This window comes from Rousettus aegyptiacus, unplaced genomic scaffold (assembly GCF_014176215.1).
Source record: "Rousettus aegyptiacus isolate mRouAeg1 unplaced genomic scaffold, mRouAeg1.p scaffold_m13_p_4, whole genome shotgun sequence".
Lineage (NCBI taxonomy): Eukaryota > Metazoa > Chordata > Mammalia > Chiroptera > Pteropodidae > Rousettus > Rousettus aegyptiacus.
The window spans coordinates 3722804-3745584 of NW_023416307.1; the positions used below are offsets into that span (position 1 = coordinate 3722804).

Here is a 22781-nt window from a genome sequence, read left to right on the forward strand (position 1 = left end):
TGTGTGTGTGTGCACACGCACACATACACACGCTTGAGTCCTAAAGACAGCATCCGAGGTAGTGGGAGAACTCTAACAAGTAAGGGTTCCACTGAGATCAGAAATAAGGCGAGGAAGCCCACTGTCTCCACTTCTGCTCAGGTGTTGCCGATCCAAACAGACGAGAAAAGTCAATTCGAGACATAACCGGAAAGGAAGATCAGCTATACAGATGATGTGGTAGTTCACCTGTGAAACCTTAGAAAACCACTGGTTCTCTAACTCAAGCAGTAAAAGAATTAGTAAGGGAGCAGAAGATAAAATTAACATATAGAAATCAATAGTCTTTGTTTATGTAAACAATAACCAGGTAAAGATATTATGGTATGATTTATAAGAGCAACAAATATGGTAAAATTTCTAAGAATTGAACAAAAAAGTGTTCAAAATTTACGTGAAATAACGTTAAAACATATCTGAAGGAAACAAAGTAAACTTGAACAAATGTAAGACACTCCTTGCTCATAGATAGGACAGCTTGATATCACAAAGATGTCAATTCTTCCTAAGTTAATTTATAAATTAAATGTGTTTGTACTAAAAATACCATTCAGGTGGTGTTTTTTGTTTCTGTTTTTGTTGTGGTAGTGGTGGTGGTGGTGGTGGTGGTGGTTTTTAACCATTAAGATAGATAAGTTAATTTGGAAAATAAATATGTAAGAACAGCCAGGAAACAGTGAAAAGTGAAGCCACAGAGTGGTACTAGTCTTGCTAGATTTTAAAACACCATGAACCTCTATAATTAAAATGCTGATATTGGCACATTAGTAAATAGACCAGCAGAAAGGAGTGCAAAGTCCAGAAATAGACCCAAGTACATATAGAAATTTAGTGTATAATAAAGGTGGCATCTCAAATTCCTAGGCTAAAGACAGACATTTTAACAAATTTACCTGGGACAATTTGATAGACATATGGGGGGAAAGATATAATCAGATCCGTACCTTTCTCCATACATAAAAATTAACACCAACTGTATCGGGGATCTAAATTTTAAAAGTGAAATTCTTTACTAGAAACAAGTAAATAAATTTCTTATAACCTGGGGGTAGGGGAAAGCTCTGATAGCACAAAAACGAAAGGCAGTAAAAGAAAAGATTTATGCATTAACTACATAAAAATGAAAAATAAAAAGGTATGGCATGGTAAAACAAACAAACACCATAAACAATCAAAAGACAACAAACTTGGAGAAAATATTGGCAAGATAACACGGACAAAGCACTAATATTCCCTAATATAGAAGACACCCTTAAAAATAGGCAAAAGACATGAACAGGTAATTCACACTAAATGGCCCTGAAACATTTGTAAACCTAACATATAACAGCAATGCAAATTATAACTACACTGAAAATAACCAGCTCTCACATAGCAGATTGGCAAAACCTAAAAAAGTGCGACATCATGCCCGTTGGCGAGGCCGTGAGTGAACAGGTACCCACCCATACGTGGCTGGCTCATTGGTACCAGAGGGCAGTCTGGCAGTACCTAGCAAATCTACATATGCCTTTTCCTTCTGACCCAGCATTTCCCTTCTGGGAATTTACCCTAAAGATACACCTCCAACAGGACAAAAATGTACGCGGCCAAGGGATTCGTTATACTGTCGTTTTGGATACCAGCTAAATGTCCGTACATAGGAACATGGTTGGATAAGTTGCACTTCCTTCACATAGTGAGGTACTACTCAGCTGTACAAAAGAACGAGGAAGAGCTCTATGAACTTATAAGGAACGTTTCCAGGTTATAGTAAGTGAAAAAAAAAAAAAAGCAAAGGAGTATCTGCAAAATGGTAACTTTCTGTAAGGAAGAAAGGGGAATGAGAAAATATGCATGTTCATTTGTGCAGAAAGAAACCCAAAGAATAAGCCAGAAACTAGTGAGATTAATCGAATTGTTATTTGCAGAAGGGAGTAAGGAAGGGGAGATTCTGCAGAACGGGTAGGTGGCGGAGCATGAATATGCTTTTCTGTACAGTTCTGACTCTTGGATCCAAGTTAAAAATAAAGAAACAAGGGTTTGAGGGCGGACCCTGTAATGGAATACAGAAGTATAATTAAGCCTAACTTTATTTTGATGAATAACATAACCACACTAAAGTGAGAGAAGAAGGAACAAGCCCAAGGAACTTTTAAACACAATATTTACTATATACCCTCAGGCCAAAGACAAAAAAGAACTGTAGATAAATCTTGAACCCTAGTCAGTAAGTTTGTTTTTCACAGTAGCATGGGTCGGCAATTCTGAAACCGCTTTCTGTGTATTATAGTATTGAGCAAATAAGTAAATACATTTGAAGTAATGAGAGCCAGATTCCTCATTATTGGAGAAGGAAGTTACAAATACTGAAAGTGGGAGACTAGAATGAACCGTGTGCTGTTAGTTTGGAATTGGAGTTTTCAGTGAACTCATGGTTTTCGAGATAGACGGGTGGATGTATGGATTGAGGGGGAGAGAGGAGAGGAGGGAAGGAAGGGAAACGCACTCTGTAGCCCTTGCCTAGCACCCAGATTTGTTTTATGAATACTGTTCTTTGGAGACATAGCTGAGAACGGAGCTGGGGCTGGAAAAGTTCAAAAGGCGCCTGGAACCTGTTCTTACGCCAGGAAGTAAAATGTTTAAAGTGACAGGGACCGCTCGGCAGGACACAGCGAGCAGCTTGAAGGAACTTCTCCTTGCCGAACCTGGGGCAGGCAGTCTGCGCCCCAAAGTGAACAATGGTAGGAAAGTATGTAATCTCTTGAATAAGTCTGCAAGTCCATTCCGATATAAACGATAAATGGAGAAGTAAGTGGGGGAGAAGAAGAAAATGTCCTTCCTTATAGTAGCAAGCCAGCAAGCACATATGAAAGAGATGGCGGAATCAGAAAGTCACTGTTTGGCAATCATCAAACAAATGATCGATTCAAGCGAGGCTCACCCACAGATGCTAAAACTAGTAGATTCAGTTCTATGAGACACATAATATTTATCACTCCACGAGTACTAATCAATTACGGTGGAAAAGCAGTAACTTCACAGGGAAAGGACCTGGCACACGCCACCTGAACCAGCGTGGGTCAGAGTTAACTCAGCAGTCCCGGGACAAGGCAGCGGCGCGTGCCTCCTGATACCGACCGCGTCCTGAGGAGGCGACGACTCCACTGACGCGCGCTCCTGCCAGAAATGCTAGCCCGAGTCTCATCCTGAGCCCTCAGATCAGATCTTCTAAATCGAGGGACATTTTATGAAATAATTGTAATGTCTCACACTCTTCAAAAAATGTCTCGATCATGAAAGAGACTAAAGACTTGAACCAGGTGAAAGGAGGCTTGGCGGCTAAGTACAACCAGTGATCCTGGATTGGACCCGACCCCAGAAAGAAGGCTGTGATTCGCTGTCAAGGGCGTATTATCAGGACAGAGGGTGATATTTGAATGCATGGCTAAATATGGTCCTCTGGCCAAATCTGGCACAGTGTCAATTTTTTTTTTTTGTACTACTTAATAGCTAGAGTGATTTTTCACATTTTTAAATAGTTGGAAAAATTTTTTGAGAGAATAAAATTTATATGGCAATCTGCGAAAGGCAAAACTGTGAAGACACTGGAAAGATCAGTGGTTGCCTGGGGTTGGGGCGCGGAGAGGAGGGTTGAACGGGAGGAACACAGAGTGTTTTTAGGGCAGCGAAACTCTCCTGTGTGATCAACTGTTGTGGTAGATGTGCGGGATTATACCTTTGTCAAAACCCATAAAACTACAGTGAGTGGACCCTAATAGTAAACTGTGGACTTTAGTTAATAATAATATATCAATATTGGTTTATCACTTATAACAAATGTACATTATTAACATGGGGTGTTAATAACAGGGAAACGCAGGGGCTTTGGGGGATATATGGGAAGGGGACTCTCTACATTCTGCTTGGTTTTTCTATAAACCTAAAGCCACTCAAAAAATAACGTCTAGTAATTGAAAAAAATACTGTGACATGAATATTAGATGAAATGGAAATTTCTGTGTCTGTAAAGTTTTGCTGAAACACAACCACCCTCTCATTTACCTATTACCTATGGCTGCTTTGGGGCTGGGACCGCAGGGCTACAGAGTTGCAACAGAGACCACATGGCTCACAGACTAGACCAGGACGCTGGTGACGTTGTGCACGTGGCCTCCCCGTCCCAGGGCAGTCTGTGCGAAGACCGTCACCGGAACTCGGCCTGCTGCCTTCCCATAGGCCACGTGCCCCACTGCTCCATCCCGTGAGGAGACATGCACGGCTGTGCACATGTCGCGTGAGCTACAGGAGGGTTTGTCCAGTGAACCTGGTAAAGCTCAGACAGTCGGCGGCCTTCGCGTTGCGAATCTGTGATCTCTTAGAAAGGAGAAGGTTATTCACCAACTAATAAGCTGGCGGATGCATGCTTAATTTAACCCACTGAAGGAAAAGTTGGGTTTACATAAATGCTTTTGTTAAGAGCACATTCCTTGGTTATAAAAATGAATGCACTTCAAGTATAGAAAGATTGGAAAACTCAGAAAAGTATAAAGGAAATAAAAACTACTTGAGATTTTACCACCCAGAGATTACATGGAACAACATAAAGATGATGCTAAAATTATATAATTTTGCCTCCACCTTCTGGAGATAACTAGTGTTTATATGTGTCCTGTATTCTTCTAAAAATGCACGTAGGAATACACAGCCTACTAAATGGGATGCGTGATGCTGTTTTTAAGCCTTCCTTTTTAATTATCAACGTAATGAGAATGTCCATTCTATATATCAACAACGTCATTTAAATACCTCCAAATAAGGAATTTTTCCAATTGTTAGAAACATTTTTAAAATACATCTTTTTGTATTTTTAAAATGTGGAAAAAGTCTAAAGGAATATATGCTTTTAATAAGAAGGGCACATATTACCAGTAATTATCTTCAGAAGGGGAACGCAGAATTACATGATAATTTCAATTTCTTCTTTATGTTGTTCTATGCAATCTCTGGGTGACAAATTTTTAAGAGGAACTTATATGGATGGCTTATTTTCTGCTTTGTACTTACCTTTTCCAAATGATTATGCTCCTCAGAATAACCACAGCTAATACGTTGTTATATGTCCAAAGAATTTTTTAAAGTATGTCTTAAAACATCATTGGAATCAGGCTGTGTACAGGGTTTGCATCCTGATTGAATCCCCAGGTGGCGTCCAGTGGGCATTTGCCCATTGCCCTGACGGCCGTTTCGTGGGGGGCTGCAGTGATTGTTTTTCATTCCTTTATCAGGAACTGGTGGTACTGTTCTGATTTTTCACAAAGGGATGCTATGAGGAATAGTCGCGCCCTGGAATTCTTTTGGTTCTCTGAGTACATCTTAGCTTTTAATCCCGGAAGTACAGCACCGAGTCAGAAGGAATAAAAATTTAAAGGCTCTTGTGGTATACAAAAAGACTAGTTTTACGAATTTTTGCTCATTGATTACTCTCAAAAAAGCTCTGATTCATTAGTTATAATGAACGGTGCTACAGATAACCTGTTATCGATTGTCTCATTTATTTTTAAAGCAGATGTGTTAGTCCTAATCTTAGAAATAGTTATGAATGATTACAAATATCGTATGTGAACATAAAAACCATGCTTCTCTCCCATTTTTCAAAATAATTTTAAATTAAAGCTAACCATCTTAAAGCAAAGAGATTTTGTCAAATATTACTCCTTTCCTCTTCTATGAATTTTACATAGTTGGAATAAAAATTTATGTAGTTTTTACATTGCAAGCATTTCTTTCTTCCGTGTTGCTACACAGTCTTCATAACTATCATTTTCACCTACCACAGATTATTCCATTGACTTCATGTGCCATAATTAACCATTCTCCTACTGAGCACTCAGGTTATGTCCAATTGTTTTACTTTCATAGTACTGTGGTGAATGTGGACTATCTCCTTTGGTTCAGATCCCCGAAGTGGATTGACTGGGTCTGAATCTAAATTTTTGTTCCTTCAGAATTTTCATTAATTCATATTGGCCTGTCTTCTAGATTAGTCTTAAATATCGAAGCTTTATTCCAACGACCCAATGAAATTCAGGACATTCCCATTGGCAGAGCACCCAGTAGGTGCTGTGATATCCTTAGGAACTTAAGTGACCAGCATGCTGTCCGTTGGCGAAGGGACCCGTCTGGGGCCCAGATGCTTCAGACAAAAAGAGACCGCTCTTCTCGCATGCCCAGTTGGTACTGCAGCGAATGCACTCGGCTGCCACTCACAGAGAAGCCTTTTATTCCATAGCCTTTGCCAGCAAGGAAAGAAAGTACAGAGGCAGAGAGGTAATCATTATGTAACACCCTCATCTCCCCCACCCCCCACCTTTTTCTGTTTCCTTTTGTGAGAACATCATCAAGTCAGGGTGGAAACGTGTTTATGGTGTCTCCTTTCTGCTAAAGCAGACTCTAGCGACTTCATTTTCAGAGATGCAAGATTTACAAAGTTTATAAATGCTTCTTTGTTGCCCGTGAGCCATGTGGCTTGGCCTCCAGAGTTATCTCAGATAGCACAAATAAATCTGGCGGCCTCCAGTTGTCCGGGCTCAGCGTCGCCCCCTCCCCCGGTCGTCGCCCCCTCCGAGTTTCCTCTTGGTCTTCAGCAGCATAAAGCCAGACTTCTCATCAGTGTGCCCTGTTAACTGCTGCCAAACCTCCAAGCAGTTTAGGGCATATGTTCCCTTAATCATTTCTCTTTGTTCTAGAAGTCTGTGTTTGGTTTCTGGACCTCCCCGCCCCCCCCCGACACACACACACACACACACACACACACACACACACACACACACTTCTACCATCAGCCGCTGGCTACACAGCACACGACTGTCTACTGTCTGTTTAAAGAACAGCCTAGATCGCTGCCAAGGAGAGGGCCTTCGCAGTCTGCTCACAATGTGCTAAATCATCCCCGCTGCTTCCGGAGGAAAAGTGTGCTAGCCGCCCCGAGGGCCCGCGGGCTCGCCCAGCCAAAGGGCCGGCACCCCGGGGGGCGGGGGGGGGGAGCAGAGGTTCCTCGAAGACAGTTGACCTCCCTGCGGGACAAAGCTTCCTTCTTCGAGCGCGCGCCGCTCCGACGCAGGAAAAGGACGCTTTCTTCCCGGAGTCCCACGGCCTCCAGGCACCGCTGCTCTCAACGGCTTATTCATGGCGTCCAAGAGAAATACTCCCGCAGCTGTGCTTCCTTCAGATGGAAGCGGGCCCGGCCCCCGCCCGCCGCTGCGGGGCCCTCCGTGGCACGTGGAGGGGTCCCCTGGGCGCCCCGAGCCGGGGGTGCACACGGCGACACTGCGGTGTCCGCTCTGCTTTGAGTCGTTTCCTGGTCTTACCGTGTCGTGAAGTTCCGCCTCGTTCCTTGGTCCCGGAGGCTAGGATGACGCGCCGGTCGCCAGGTCGTCCTTCGGGGCGCAGGGAACCCTGGAAACGATTGTGGGAAACCGTGCATACAAAGTGCCATCTCCTGGCAGCTGCACCGACCGTGGGCACACCTGACCCCTTTCTTGAACAAATCCTGCCATGGGCTGTGCCTGCCCCGTGCCTGGGCATGCAGAGGAAAAGCGCCTCACGGCATCAAAATGTGTGGAGTGTCGCCGGGAGGAAATTCAGTGGGGGCTTTTTTTTCCTTTTCTGAAAACAGTTCCCGTTGCCCTGTCCGTGGAGCCTGGAGCCGGAGGGCACTTCCCCACCTATCCCCCTAAGGAAAGTCCACGCTCTTTTAAGTGAAACCATGTTAAAAGCAGAACTGAAGCCGAAAATGATCCAAGGTTCTCCCCAGTTCTCAGAAGGTGTAGATTTATTTACTATAGTTAAAACGTAATTAGTTCTCAGGGGAGAGTGTATCTTTTAAACGGCTTTATAGCCACCATATTGGTTTTCCGAATAATCAGAAACTTCTGTTATGATTATGTTCTAGCGTTCGAACAGAAATGCTCTGTAAGTGGAAACAAATGTCAGGCATCGGTAGTGTCACTCGAGGAAGGGACACGGCGTCAGAAAGAGCTCGATGGGGTAGTCCAAAGAAATAGAACCTCACAGCATCTTAAATAAGCTGGGTAACAGCTCCGGCGGGTACACGTGCCTCCCTGCCTCGGGCTTCCCGGAAGCCGGAATAGGGGCGCAGTCCCTCGGCAGCCAGGAGATGGTCCTTCCGTGCCCACACGTTCCCCAATGTATGCAAACAGCGTCCCCAGCTCCGCGCTCAGGTTCCCTGTGCAGAGCTGTTCCGGCTGACCACTCTTTCCCACCATCTGCAGGTTGATGTTTGAGATGCCGCAGGAAATGGGATTAATAGCCATCGCAGCCCGACAAACAGAGGGCAAAGGTCAGTCATCTTTTATTATCGTTTCTGTTATGTCTGTTTTGTAAAATCTGTGACTCGTGGCCAGAGAGACGATTGATTGAGTGTGCTGATTGTCAAGATGGCTCAAAATCGTAGTGGTTTGTTTTCATGCCCCGCCCCGCCCCACCCCACCCCGCAGCCCCAAGTTCAGTGGAAGAAGGGGGAGCGAAACTGATCAGAAGACTGAGCCTTAGAGGCACAGCATTCTCTCAAACCGAGATGTTTGTTAGTCACTTACCATTGGCTTGCGATGGTTTTTACATTCGGTTCACTACATCTCGTAAATTCCTTCTGACACATTCTAGGCATTGCACTTTGTGAATCATAACTGCTGCAGAGACATTTATTTTCCTGAAGGGTCCCTGTGAGGGGCCTTCTGTGTCTGCACCGAGTACCCCGTGGAGGGACTGGAATTGGCACGGAGCGGGCACTCAGGCAGTGTGCATTCACAGAGCGCCCGCAGAGAAGCGGAGGGCGGCTCGGCACTGACCCTCAGGGGCGGGAGCAGATGCCGTGCCCTGGTCGCGCGGGGGGCCCTCCGCCCTGCCTCTTTCCACCCCCAGCCGATGCCAGGCCGACTCAGGTGTCCTTTTAACTCCCAGAAACTCTTGTGCCTTTCTCAGAAGAGGTGAAGAAATAAGGAATCCACTATTTTCTGCTCCTTTCTCTTAAAAGTGTCCTTTGAACATAAAGAGAGAAAAAAATTCATTTTATCAAAAGCCATGGGGCTCAATAGACAAGTTTAAAAAAGGATATAGAAAAACTTTGATTAGGTGTACTTCCCATTTTGATTATTTTATATTTTCCTGACTTCTACTTTAAGAAAATTTAAAAAAAAAAAACCCTCAAAGTTAATACTAGGGATCCTTTTTTAAATTCAGCTTCCTTTTTTTAAAAATAACAGTGAGATATAATTCACATCCCATTCAGTTCTCTCATAAAGTGTGCAGTGTTGCATACGTCCACACGACTGTGTGCATCACCAGGAATCAGTTCTCAGAAGGGGCACCCAAGGCCTCTCCTGGACCAGCACAGATCCGGTTCGGTCACCCTCATCCCTGTTTTCGCCGGCGTCGCCATAGGTGACACTCCGGCTGAGAGCGATGTCCCGGCACTGTGAGACGCGGCGTCGTCAAAGCACAAACACCGCGCTCACAGAGGCAGAGCGGTCGGCTGATTCTCGGGAAGTTGTTCCGCAACAGGGCTTCAGATTTGGATATTCACCCCAGAATATCCCGGTGTCTTAATCAGCCCAGGCCTGTTCTGGTGGGACGCGTCTTCGCCACGTGGCTCTGAGTCCTCAGGCACGTTTCGTGGCACGATGCGCTCCCGAGTCGGTTCTCGTGGCAAAGTGGCCGGTTTCCCAGTGGGGCCTGTCTTCCAGGGCGCGGAAGGAATGCGTGGCTGAGTCCCGCGGGATGTGCCCTTTCCACCCTGCTGGTCTCCATCCCACTGAGGTCCAATCTGGGACAGAGGATCCCGTTCGTCCAGCACCTGATGTCCCTGGCGGTCGTGGAGGCGGTCAGGTCCATTCCCGGCTACCAGGTACGTGCCGCTTCCTCACCTTTACGTCCCTGCTCCGCGTGCACATCTTGGCTCGGGTTCGTTTGTAGCAGTGGTTTGCGCGATTGCCGCTTGTGGAGCCTCGGCCTGCTTTTCGCAAAGCTGACAGCTGTGTCCCTGGAGTTTTAAAGGCATCATCAGGTTTTATAGCTGCTTCGGGTTCACCAGAATGCACCCCCTACCCCCCGCCCCCAGGATTCCCTTTCTGTCCTCTTGTCACATTTCTCAAACAGCCTAGTAAGGGTGAGTCTGTTTTTTTTTTTTTTTTTTTTTTTGGATGCAATTGGACTGGATGGGGCTATTTGTCTGCATTTTCTGGTGAAAAGCCTTACTTTATAGACCTCGAAAGTCCTCATTTCCTAGCTTACTTACTACGGCCTGTGCTCCGCAGAGCCATCCTTGGTCTGCAGTTGCATGAGTTCAACATGCAGGTTTGTTTGGGGCTCTCTGTCCCCAGCTGTAGGGACAGATGTGCCCACTTCGTTACCGTCGGATGCTTTGCTGTCAGTTATCGAGAAGACGAGGAAAAGAAAGTGGTTACCAGAGTTACTAAAGCCTTTTCCCCCCTACCTGGCCCCCACCTACCATAGCCCTCTCCTCGGTTTTCCTGGAAGGATTTCACACGGCTATAAAAAGGGGAGTCTTCCCCTGGCTCCTTCCTGCCTACAGCTGTTATGTCGGGCCAAACACAGTCATCGTATTAACTCCTGAAGCAAGATGCTAAGCTGGTGAGCTGCAGAGGAGGCCCGTCATCTGTGTTTGGTCGGAGGAGCAGTCCTCTTTCCTGGCCCTTACGCTCCTTCCTCTGTGGCTGTGCCTCACAGTCACCGTGGAAGGGACTTGGGTGCACGTCAGGTCACCGGCATGCACCCTGAGACGGGACATTTGTTACCAGGCTTTCAGCACCCTTGCTGTCTGATGGGCTTGGGCTTTATCTGAGAAGATGAAGTTCAGTCGTAGGGGGAAAAGGTTTTTAACCCTAGCAACAGGTTATTTAGTCTCAGGAAGATCAGCGGAATGTTGAGCCTAGATTTGCTTAGTTTTTTTGTTTGTTCGTTTTGTCTTTTTGTGGTTTCAATTTTGACCTTATAGCCTTACTCGTTAACTTAGTGAGCATTCTTTGAGTGCGTGCTGTGTGTGAAGGCTGTGCCAGGCACTGGCTTGGCCGAATGGGGGCTGAGAGGCTTGCCCTCAACAGTGCATCAGGTTGGGGGGAGGGCCCCCCACCCTCCTTAAGAAACTCCCACCAAAGTCTCCGTCCGGTTTTCGCAGTCGTCCAGCTCATCCTCACCCTGCATGCTTTGGATTTTCATTTGTTTTTAACACAGACCAATTCACGTACACAGTACAGCTACAGGATAGTTGAAATACGCCCACATCATTAGAGTTCTCCTTTCTTTTGTCCTTCACTAGGGCCCCAACTTGTTCCTAGCCAGACGTCACCGTCAGCACACAGATCATGCCCAGCCTCCCTGGACCAGAGGCAGCATCATTGTGATGCTCGCCATTCCTTCTAGAATCAGCGTTGGGCCGCCCCCTCTCACCCCTGCTGCTGCTTCTGTCCAGGAGGTCCCTGCAGGGCTCCCACAGCCCTCAAGCTGGAGTTGGGGGCCCCTCCCTGCCCCACCCCGACTCCCGCTCCTATTCTGGCCATTCTGTTCATCCTGGGGGCCCAGCTCTAATGCTGGTCCCTGAACCCTCAAGCTCTGGGCTCTCCCTCCCGTAGCACCATGTGACACTTCAAATAGCTGAGCCCCTTCCATGGTGTCCGCCACGACTTGCTCTGAAGCAAAGTTATTTGTACTCCTGTTCTGTCTCCTGCAGAGTGAGCAGCTCTCTGAAGGCAGAACTAGTTTTATTTTGGTCCCCAAAGAACCTAGCATAATGCTTTAGACACAAGGCCCGCAGCAGCCATTTGAATAAGCGATTAATCGAGACAACAAAAAATAAGCGTGTGACCTTTCTCTTCATTTTGGAATAGCTGTCCCTTTTCCCTGCGTGAGCCCCCACAATTTCATAAGTCGCATCATTAACTCGATCCGAACATAGGAACTCAGGACACAGCCAGGCGTCTGAGCAGGCCGGGCGCGGAAGCAAGCTGGGGGTGTTTCCGAGCTTCGGCAGGGGCTGTGTGGGGCACGGGGGGGGGGGGGCACGGGAAGGGAAGGCAAGTGAGAAGAAAGAAGGGAACTGCCAGGGGGACCAAGACCGGGGTGTCCACGTTGTAGGTGTTCTAGACCAGCGTTTCTCTACCTTGTCACGTGGGTGTTCGGGCCCTTGCATCTTAGCTGGGGGTCATCCTGTGCGTTATAGGATGTGCAACAGTGTGTCTGGCCACAGCCACGAGATGCAGCTGGCCTCCCTCAAACTCTGACAATCGAGAATGTCTCCCCGTATGGCCCAATGTCCCCTGGGGGTGGGGCAAAATACCCCCGCCTTTGAGAATCTTGTTCTAGACAGAAAAGAACTATGGCGCGCCTTCCAGTGACGGGTCACAGTGAGCACCCGCTTTTTTTGCGCCTGGGTTCTTCTGTGTCCCTGCATCTCTCCTCTCAGCCCAGAGCGCTGTGCCAGGGCAGGTGAGATAAAGAACAGAAACGTATTCTAGACGGTGGGGTGATGGGAAGGCCTGTTGGAAGGAGAGAAGGTGATTTCCTGGAAGCAACAGGCCACAGAGCGTGGTATTAAGCGCCTGGGCTCGGTGCGAGGAAGCCCCGGGTTTTAATCCCAGCTCTGCCGCGTCCAGGCGGCGTGACCTCGAGCCTTCCTCTTTAGGCTTCAGTGTCTTCCTCCGTCCAGCAGGGGTGACACTACTGCCAGCCCAGTGATTTGGTAGAAGCAGCAAACAGACCAGTGCTGAGAAGGGGCTCGTGCCGGGCCTGGCCCCCGTGTGGGAAGAGCCAGCCCCGCCGAACTCGGAGCCTATCAGCTGCTCTCGGGGCTCAGTTTTATTTGGCTGAGTGTCTGTCTCTCCTCCAGCCTCATGTCTCCAGATGGGCTTTCTCTACCCACAGATGGCACAACCTGGCTGCCAGGTCCAGGAGTCCAGGTGGCTCTGGGGCCTGCTGGATCTAAGCCAGTCTGCGTGCCCTGAGTACGAGTCTTGGCGGAGGGGAGGGTCCGGGTGTCCCAGCTGAACCATGTCCACCCTTGATCGCACCACTGTGACCGAGGCACAGGGGGGGTTGCTCAGGCCACACCCCTCAGGATGGAGAGCAGGACAAGTCCGTTATCATTACACAAGTTGAAGGCCATCTCTGACCAGTCGGCGGAACAGGTTCCTCGTCGGTGTCGTCATGGCGTTCAAATCGAACCACACCTGCCGCCTTTCACGATAGCGGTTTCTTCGGGGCCATCTTTCTCTCTCAAGCCCGGGCCCCTCAAACCTCTCCCCACCTCCTGCACCCAGCACATGAGAGATGCTCCATAGTGCTGGTGGTCAATGCTGAGGAAACGAAATTAATTCTCTAGACGAACATCGTCAGACAGTGCTTCGATGGCGATGACCATCGGTGGCGAGTGGGGGCGGCGCTGGAATTACTGCCACTGTGTCCTTGAGGTCTTTCTCGCTAGTTCCAACAGACACCTTAATTCTCGATTGTCCTAAAGAAGTGATGTAGCTGGCTGAAAAAGAAGAGAGGATGAGGCCCCGCGTTCCATTAGTTTTGAGAGTATCCTGCTCATCTGGCTTTTCCCTGGATGTCCTCAACTGGTCCCTGTGTGCCCGTCACTTGCTTGATTAATATGCCGATTTTCCTTTAGGATATCAACTTACGAGTGAAGTGGCCCAACGATATTTACTACAGTGACCTCATGAAGCTTGGCGGAGTTCTGGTTAACTCAACGCTTATGGGAGAAACATTTTATATACTTATTGGTGAGTTTTTAAAGCCTATTCCCCAGCAATTTTATATTAATAAAAATAAAAATGGTTTACACGTGGCTATATTGGGGATGTAAATTAACATATGAGATTACTTTTTGGGGGGAGGTCTTACAAATAAAGGATGTAATATGTGTGTAAAACAGGCAGATTGGTTGAAAGTGCATCATCGGGTTTAAAATTCCCATCTGTGGCCATGAAAACCAAATTGGTATCACATGAAATGCATTTTCTTACACCTTTCCAAACTCCTGCTTCTCATTGATTTAGAAATGGTGAAAGTAAACCGCAACGAGATAACACCTCCCCCTTGTAAGTGCGGCTGTTGTCAAAGAGCCAGGAAATAACAGGCGTTGACGAAGACATGAGGAAGAGACCGCCCCATGCTCTGATGGCATGGATGCAGGCTGGCGCAGCCACTGTGGAAAACAGTGTGGCGGTTCCTCACAAAACTAGAAATAGGAGTACCGCGTGATGCAGGAATTCCACTCCTGGGTATTTCTCTGAAGAAAATGAAATCGCTAGCTCAAAAAATTATGTGCACCCCCCCTGTTCAATGCAGCATTATTTACAGTAGCCAAGATATGAAAATAACCTGAATGCCCATTGATGGATGAATGGATAAAGAAGATGTGATACACACACACACACACACACACACACACACACACACACACAGAAGAATATTATTCAGCCATAAAAAAAAAGAATGAAATCTTCCCATTTGTGACAACATGAATCGGTCTTGAGGGCATTGCGCTAAGTGAAACAGAGTAAGACAGATACTGTATAATCTCACTTATATGTGGAATCTTAAAAAATAAATAAATAAGTAAATAACAAGCTTATAGATACAGAGAACAGATTGGTGGTTGCCAGAGGCAAGAGTAGGGGATGAGTGAAATGGGTGGATGAAAGGGATCAAATGGTAGAAACTTGAGTTATAAAATAAATACAGTTGTCCTCACTTATCCATGGGGAAATATGTTCTGAGACCCGCAATGGCTGGTACCGACCCCTATTATATACTATGTTTTTTCTGTACCTATATACCTACGGTAAAGTTTATCAATTAGGCACAGTAAGAGATTAACAACAATAACTAATAATGAAGTAGAATCATTGTAACAACATACTGTAATAAAAACTACGTGAACGTGGTCTGGTCTCGCAAGACATCTCGCCACGCTGTACTCGCCCTTCTCGTGATGATGTGGTATCATGGGCACCGTGTGCTGATCGAGGTGGCGTGCGTGGCGCAGGCATTGTGACATAGTGTTGGGCTACTGTCGACCCTCTGATGATGTGTCAGAAGGAGGACGGTCCACTTGGGGCGATCCTGGCTCGTGGAGCCGTGACAATGGATGTCAGGACCAGACGAGGTTAATGGCTGGATGATTTAATAGTTTCGGACCATGGTTGACCACGGGTAACGGAAACCTCGGAAAGTGGACCCCGTGGATAAGGGCATGCTACTGTGAGCCCCAGGAACCAAAACCATAATACCTTACAAAATTCTGTAACTATATGTAGTGATAGGTGTTAAATAGACTTATTGTGGCGATTTTTTTGTTTTTCACTATATACAAATGTTATGTGGTAAACCCGAATCCAATCATTATGTGAACACCTGAAACTAATATAATGTTGTGTGTCTATTATACCTCAATTTAAAGGAAAAAAAAAAAAAAAGTGAGTACAGTGGTATCCCAAACCTGGAAAACTGGATGCATTTTTTTTTTAATTACAAGTATTTTAATATCAACAAAATACAAAATAAATTCGCTAGTCATCTCACTTCCTTTTATGACAAAAATTAGTCCATGCGTTGTTTAACAGCTTTATTGAGGTATAATTTTTATGCAATATAATTCACCCATTGAAAGTGTATAATTCTATTATTTTAGTAAATGTTTACTAAATCAACACACTCATTTACACAATCCAGTTTTAAAACATTTTCTAAATTTCTAAAATTTCCCTTATACCTCTTTTTCTTCCCTACCCTAGTCCTAGACAACCACTGATCTACTTTCTGTCAATAATTTTACCATTTATGTTTTAAAAAAATGGTAAAAATAAACATTTACTGTACCATTTTGTGATAAGAAAAGAAAGTTAATTTCTGGGGCGGGTCTCCTGATGGTCTTCCTTACCTCATTTGACTTTCCCAGGCCGTGAAAAGGTTGTATTCTTTGTAACCTGTAGAATGAGCTCCAGGCTGGACAAGGTGGGATAATGAACCCCTCTCCCCTCAGCATTTCTAGGTCTGGCAGGGAGTTGGATTCAATATCAGTTTTAGAAATTCTTAGGCCCTTGGTCATCCAACTGCCAGCCTCCCCATACTGCCCCGGAGAGCTTGTTTGATGTTCAGACATCAGCAATGGACGGAAGACCCATGACCGTGTGTTGGAAGTGCCAGCCAAAGAATACATACAGGCTTATGTTTCCAGCTCTGCCACCAACTGGCAGTATTATTCTGGGCAGGCTGCTTCGTACCCCCGAAGCTCCTTTCCCATCTTTAAATGGGCTAGATGCAGAGATGCTTAAGTGGAGTCCACAGATATCCGGAGGCCCAGGGATGGCGTCAGGGAGCTAAGGAGCCCTGTCGGCGTAGGGGACATGAGACACTATCCTGTGGAGAGAATCCATAGCTTTTATTAAATACTTAAGGCTGTGGGAGGTGGTGGGAGGGGGTGCACCTTTGATCCAGGAAAGATTCAGTCGCCAGCAGAGATGCTCTCTGGTTCTTGGACACAGCCTAAGTTGACAATAGTCAACACCGCTATTTTCCCCAGCACTTTTGATTTTCTGAATACAAGACAGCATTTTCAGCGCTATATGCACTTAATTTCATGCCTTACACTCTATAGGTACTTCAGATATTCTGAATATTGTTGAATGAATGAGTAAACGAAGACCTGCACGTTCTGATCCTGCGCCATAGTTACTTTTTTCTAGGTATAATTTGCCTTGCTTTGTATTTTAATAGGCAGTACATTTAAAACACACACACACTCTCTCTCTCTCTCTCTCTCTCTCTCTCTCTCTCTCTCTCTCTGTCTGTCTGTCTCTCTCTCTCGAACTTCACACTAAAAATGGCTCCAAACACTTTGTATTATAAATTTCGTTCTGAGTTTTTTTTTTCTTTCTTTCTTTCTTTCTTTCAGACACCCTGAAAACACCTTAGTCTTATTGCAGAGTTCTTGAAGTATTTCGTTTCTGATTAAGGCCTCTCTGAGGTTCATTCAGGAAGACTGACCCCTCCCGGAGAGGGTGGTGGGGAGGGTGGTGGCATTAAGTAGCTGCGAGATAAGCCCTGTTCACACCCTGCTTGTAACTCACTTTCCTGAAGCCTTCCTTTGGGAGCCTGTAAAAGAGCCACAGGACGTGGGTTGGCCCCTTGCCAGCATCGTAACCCTAGCGCGGACTACATCCAAGGATAGAGTAGTAAAAGATGTGTTCCATGGTTGTGCCATGAGCAAGGTTCGAAATCTCTGAATCCAGAGTTTGCTCCTTAAGGCCCGAATAGAAGTCTTTATTTTCAAGTCTGTCTGTTACTCAAGTAGGAAAAGAAACAAAAGAGATTCTCAGTGCTGAGCTGCAGTTCTTGGCTGGACCACGTGACACATGGCTTTGTCCCATTCGTGGCTTCTGTTTAATTGGCTTGCTTTTTTTTCCCCGACCTATTGGCAGTAAGGTTGGGACAGGCCTGGTTTGATGATAATAAAGGTAGGATGAAAAGGAAGATGGACTCAAAGATATAAGTCATTCTCTTAAGTGGCCACAGAGACAATGAACTCGAAACGAGGACCAGGAAGCAGGAAGTCGACGGTAGAAGCTGTGCCTTGTGTAGGTAGGGGCTTGTCTCGCCGCTGCTTCTGTTGAGAGAAATGTGTAATGCCATCGGTAGATGGAGCTGCTCGTGTTTTTCAGCGGTTTGTTTGGTTTTTGACCAGGCTGTGGATTTAACGTGACCAACAGTAACCCCACCATATGCATCAACGACCTCATCGCAGAATATAATAAGGAGTACGGGGCGGAGCTGAAGCCCCTAAGAGCTGACTGCCTCATTGCCAGAACCGTGACCGTGCTGGAGAAACTGATCGACACGTTTCAGGACCAAGGGCCCGACGGGGTTCTTCCCCTCTACTATAAATATTGGGCACACAGGTCAGTGCCGGCTCGTCGTCCTGCTTTTAAAATGCCCTCATTAAGTCCAAAGTTCAGTATCTTAAGATGAGAAACTAAGCTCCGGTCGTGATAAATTATTTTTTTACCTTTCCAATGGCACCACCTTGAGCAAATTCACGGCACCAGTAACAGGACAGAGGGCATCCTGTGCCTCCTGGTGGGACACAGTGAAGGGGCATCACCGCAGAGTTTTCCTACCAGCATGTGTAAGACAGATCTAATTGCGAGGATACAGACAAATCTCAATTGTGGAACATTCTAGCTAACAGTGGTTTTCAAAGTGAGATCCCCAGGTGGTGGCGGCGGCAGCCGCCGCAGTAGCCTCACCTGGGAACGTGTTAGGAATGCAAATTCTGGAGTCTCACCCTGGACCTCCCGGAGGCTGGGGCCCAGCCTCGTGGTTTACCAGATGCTCCAGGGGTTTCCATGCATCTCAAGTTCCAGAAGCGCTGATGTATGTAAAGCAGCGGGCCTCGACCTTTAAAAAATGTCAGTGTCCTAAAACAACAAGGTGGGAGCTTTTTTGAGATTCAAGAAGCATGACAGCTAAATGCGGTATGTGATCCATAATTAGATCCCGGATGGGAGGAAATAGCCACAAAGGGTATTGTAGGTACAGTGGGGAAATTCGAACGTGGACCGTACATCAGGTGATGTTATTGTGTCAGGACTTGATTTCTTGAGGGCGATAACGGTATTCTGGTTCTGTAGGAGATTGCTTCTGTCGTTAGGAGGTACATGCCGAAGTATTTCAGCGCGAAGTGACAGAATGCCTGCAACTTATTTTTAAATATCTGCCCCAAATGCGTGTGTGTGTGTGTGTGTGTGTGTGAGGAAGGCAAACAGGGAAAATGGTACCAGTCGGTGTGAGTGCAAGCGAAGGGAGAATATGAGGTTCATTGTACTGTTTTATTTCAACTTTTCTGTAGGTTTGAAATTCTTCAAAATAAAAATTTGCTAGGGCATGGCGGGGGCGGGGGGGTGGGGGGGGTGGTTCCGGCACTTTTTTAAACCGTTAACAAGGATGTAATTCAGTGGGTATATTTGGAAAATATTCAAAAGAAAGAGTTCGAATAAGTTTAGCTTGTAACTGATGCTATCCAGCTTTATTTAATAAGATGAAGCGTTTCAACTCTGCTTCTTCTTCCCCAATCTCAGCCAAAAAGAACAAAAACAAAAACAAAAATCCTAGAGAATTGCAGTGTTTCTTAACAGTGCCAGAGGGCGAGGAAGAGGTGCAGATCACCCGCAGGGTGATCAGAGTGAGGCAGGGGGGTAAACTGAGGTGGTAAGAAAAACTTGCTAACGCCCTGAGGGGCTCCCATCCCCCTGGTTATTCTAGCGCTTAGCAAGACAGCGCCCCGGACTGGTGGGAGTCAGGGCCAGACTCCTGTACGCAGGCCCTGGGGACTGTCCCTTTGTAGCATCTGTGACCCCTAACCAGGGGCCTCAGCCCACGTTGTTACATCCCCCGTAACCTCTGGCCGCTTCCTTTTCAGTGCTCAGCAAATCCGCCTGGGAGGTGAGGAGGGGCCCAAGGTGTGGATCGTGGGCCTGGACGATTCCGGGTTCCTTCAGGTCCACCAGGAGGACGGCAAGGTGGTGACCGTGCATCCGGACGGCAACTCCTTCGACATGCTCAGAAACCTTATCGTCCCCAAGCGGCTGTAGTCCCCCGGGGCCTGGCGCGCGGGCGGCAGGTCGGGCAGCAGCCGCGGAGCGCCGAACGGGCCCACACGGGCCCACGCAGCGAGCATTCCAGTTCAGGCTCCTCCGCCTGTCCTTGCCCACGGACCTGGAGAACTAATTTAGAGTCACAGGCATTTTTTTTTTTTTCTCTCTCTCCTATGAACCTGTTAATTCTTTCATTTTATTCTGTCGGTTGACATTTCATTCGGCTTTGGAAGTTGACCTGGTGCGACGGGCTGACAAGTGGCAGGTTTCGCCCAGGGAGGGCCCTACCGGAGGTGCGACCTGTTCCCCGGGCCTGTTCTCCCGCTCGGGCTTGGAGGTGTGTTTATTGCCTCCCCCCGACCCTCCACCCTCCACCCCCACACAAAAAAAAAGTGTTTAGGTGGAAACAGCAAAGGAATAATTCAAATATTTTCCCAGTAGTGGAGACCTTTACCCCTAAACTATTATAAAGCAAATCGGAAAAAAGCTCGGGGGCCCGGCCATTGCCGTGTTAGAGGTGTGGTAATCCTTTTTATAAGCGCCCAGGGAGGCGTTTTCCTACAGGAACGTACATTGGCACTTAGTCCTCGTTTTATTTTTGTGTTAATGAACAAAAGAGAAGGTCGGCTTCTAAGAGTTACCCTCAGCCTGGTGGCTCGAGGGCCAGTAACTGTCCAGTGGCTACAGAGATGCGTCCAGCTGGTACGGTTGCCGTGATACTGCGGAGGAAATCAGCTAACTACCTTGACGTTGATATAGGAGCGCTCCTTTCATAAGGTTAAATTCACTGCATATTCTGAAGTGATGGGGTCAAGTTCAAGATGCTTAAAGGGTTGATTAGGCATTGCTGGGCGTGGGTGTGGGTGGTTCGCTCTAACAGCTGGAGACGAAGTCTCAGCTTACACCGCACTGCGAGGCAGGATTTGGAGCCATTAAGCCCGGTGCAGGCGCAGTTTGAAATGCAGAGCGTTCCCGCAAGGCTGTGCCCTGCACAGAATACAGAAGCGCATGGCATTCCTTTTGCAAGTCATCTTTTTTTACCGCCTTTTCCCTGTATTGCCAAGAAAGAAAATGTCATCGATACGGAAAACCATCATTTAAGAGGGAGTCTGCGTGTGTGTAAGAGATGGAAAGAGAGAGAGAAGCTTTAAAAGATCTTCAAAATCCGATGTCCTAAAAGAGTCGATCGAAGAACAAAAGAAAGGAAGCCTTTTGATACGCATTTGCTGTTGCCAGATGTACTCCATGCTTTCTCCACTAACTCCTATCTCTGCTGAACTTGTGAAACACACATTACTTTTCAGCCTTAAAAGGCCAATTTTTGCCCACTTTTCTCTCTTCCTGCCAGGCCCAACTGAATTTAGTGGAAAGAAAACTTGATGGAGCTCTCTCGGCTTTGAACAAAATCCCCTTATTGTAAACTAGCACCATCTTTATCCAGCTCTTGGCCAGCTCGGCTAATTCCAGAAGCTTGTGGTTTTCAGTACAAAGTCTGTCTACCTTTAGCCAGGCAGCAGCAGTCCCATAGGAAGGAAAAAAAAAAAACATATTTAGTTAAGTACACCAATCCAATATGTGTTTTTTTGGAAGTGCAACTTTTTAAAAGAACTTCAAAAGTAGTTTTTGCAAATAGGACTTCAATTAGAATTATTTTTCTCCAAAAAAAAAAAAAAAAAAGTCTCTCTCCTAAATGCCCACGTCTTCTTTGGGAGTTAGTGACAAGTTTAAATAAAAGTCCACACCACCCCAAAATTACAAAATGGACTCACCCTTGAGAGGGCATCTGCAAAACATCATCAAGAAGAAAGATCTCAGGCGAATGTTGCAAGTTTCATTTCTCAAACTTTGTAATATAAGGCAAATCATCTCTCAGAGCTGCCATCATTACTTTTTGAATTTCATTGGGGGGGGGGGAGGGGGCGTTATTTAATGAAAAACATGCTATGTTTTGTTTTAAACTGAAGTCCTATTCTAGACAGTCCTGCTTTGGGGAAAAAAAAATGTTATCATTTAATTTCCTTTCTGTAAATTAAAACTAATGAAGTGTGGCCACGTCAAAGCAGATAGAGATGTTCCGGGCAGCGCACTTCGCCTCTGTGCTCGTGCAACTGTTCTTACTTGTGCCGACATCCAGTTGTCTTAAGGGAGACAGAGTGGACTTAAAGCAGATGCTGTGCTTTTCAAAAACCTGATCTTGCCTCCTGTGAACCAAAGACTTTTGTAATTCGCTTCGTATAGGGCAGCTGAAGAAAAGCATTTCACTTAGAGCTGTTAGCATCAGGGAAATCCTCCTGTACACTGCAGTCTCGATCTCAAGGAACTTTTAAAGTCTTAACAGAAACTGCTATTCTTCATCATCTTGAAGACACGGCCACTAAACTCAGGGTTGGTGTGTGTTTTTAGGACATTGAATGGTTTCCCAGTTTAGAGGCTGTGCTTTGAGCACCTACCACATTATGTAAAAGGCAAAACATCTTCCCTTCTGGGCTGAGAGCAGATTTCAGAGGAAGTCTTGGGAACGTGCCCACTAAAACAGGACAGAGCACTAGCCGGGCTTTCCGTGGCCCCTGCTGGGGCAGTGCCTCTTGGCACTGGGCAGATCCTGGCTGCGTTCCCAGGGCGTGGGCAGAGTAGGAAGGATTTGTGTCCAGTGTAAAGCAGTCAGTGGGTTCGCTGCTGCAGCATGCTCGCTTTGCCTGGTGTGAAAAAACGTGGTCAGGTGCCTGCCCCACCCCCCACATACACACATAGGGAGGTCACCCACCCTAGAGTCTGGGGACCAGGAGAGCAGCCAGCCTCACCCAAAGTTGTAGGATGCAAAAGGGAGACATTTTAAGCTTACATTCTGCATATCTGTTCACTCTTAACAGGCAGAAAACGGGTGAATCCTTATTCCTGAGTAATTACTATGCATCTTTGAAATAAAAGAAAGTGGCAACCTTTGCATTTTTAGCTTTTCAAAGAACCATCTCTGGAAAGTCATTACTTTAAGCCAATGCCTATAAAAAGCAAGTCTACCAAAATAAACTTAAGACTTCCTACACAGTTTGGGTTCATTGTTATTTTTAC

At 46.4% G+C, this 22781-nt stretch overlaps 1 protein-coding gene across 6 annotated transcripts in view; it reads left to right on the forward strand.

The window, feature by feature from the left end:
- Window positions 1–22757, forward strand: part of HLCS (holocarboxylase synthetase) — a 177888-nt gene extending 155131 nt beyond the window's left edge. For all 6 annotated transcript variants that reach the window (XM_016123328.2, XM_016123322.2, XM_016123325.2 and 3 more), the window contains 5 exons: window positions 8313–8380; window positions 9783–9943; window positions 13724–13838; window positions 17804–18017; window positions 19538–22757. In XM_016123328.2, coding sequence (XP_015978814.2) covers window positions 8313–8380; window positions 9783–9943; window positions 13724–13838; window positions 17804–18017; window positions 19538–19709 — 730 coding nt within the window. In that variant the 3' untranslated portion in view covers window positions 19710–22757. The remainder of the gene's footprint in view (window positions 1–8312; window positions 8381–9782; window positions 9944–13723; window positions 13839–17803; window positions 18018–19537) is intronic.
- Window positions 22758–22781: the final 24 nt, after the last annotated feature.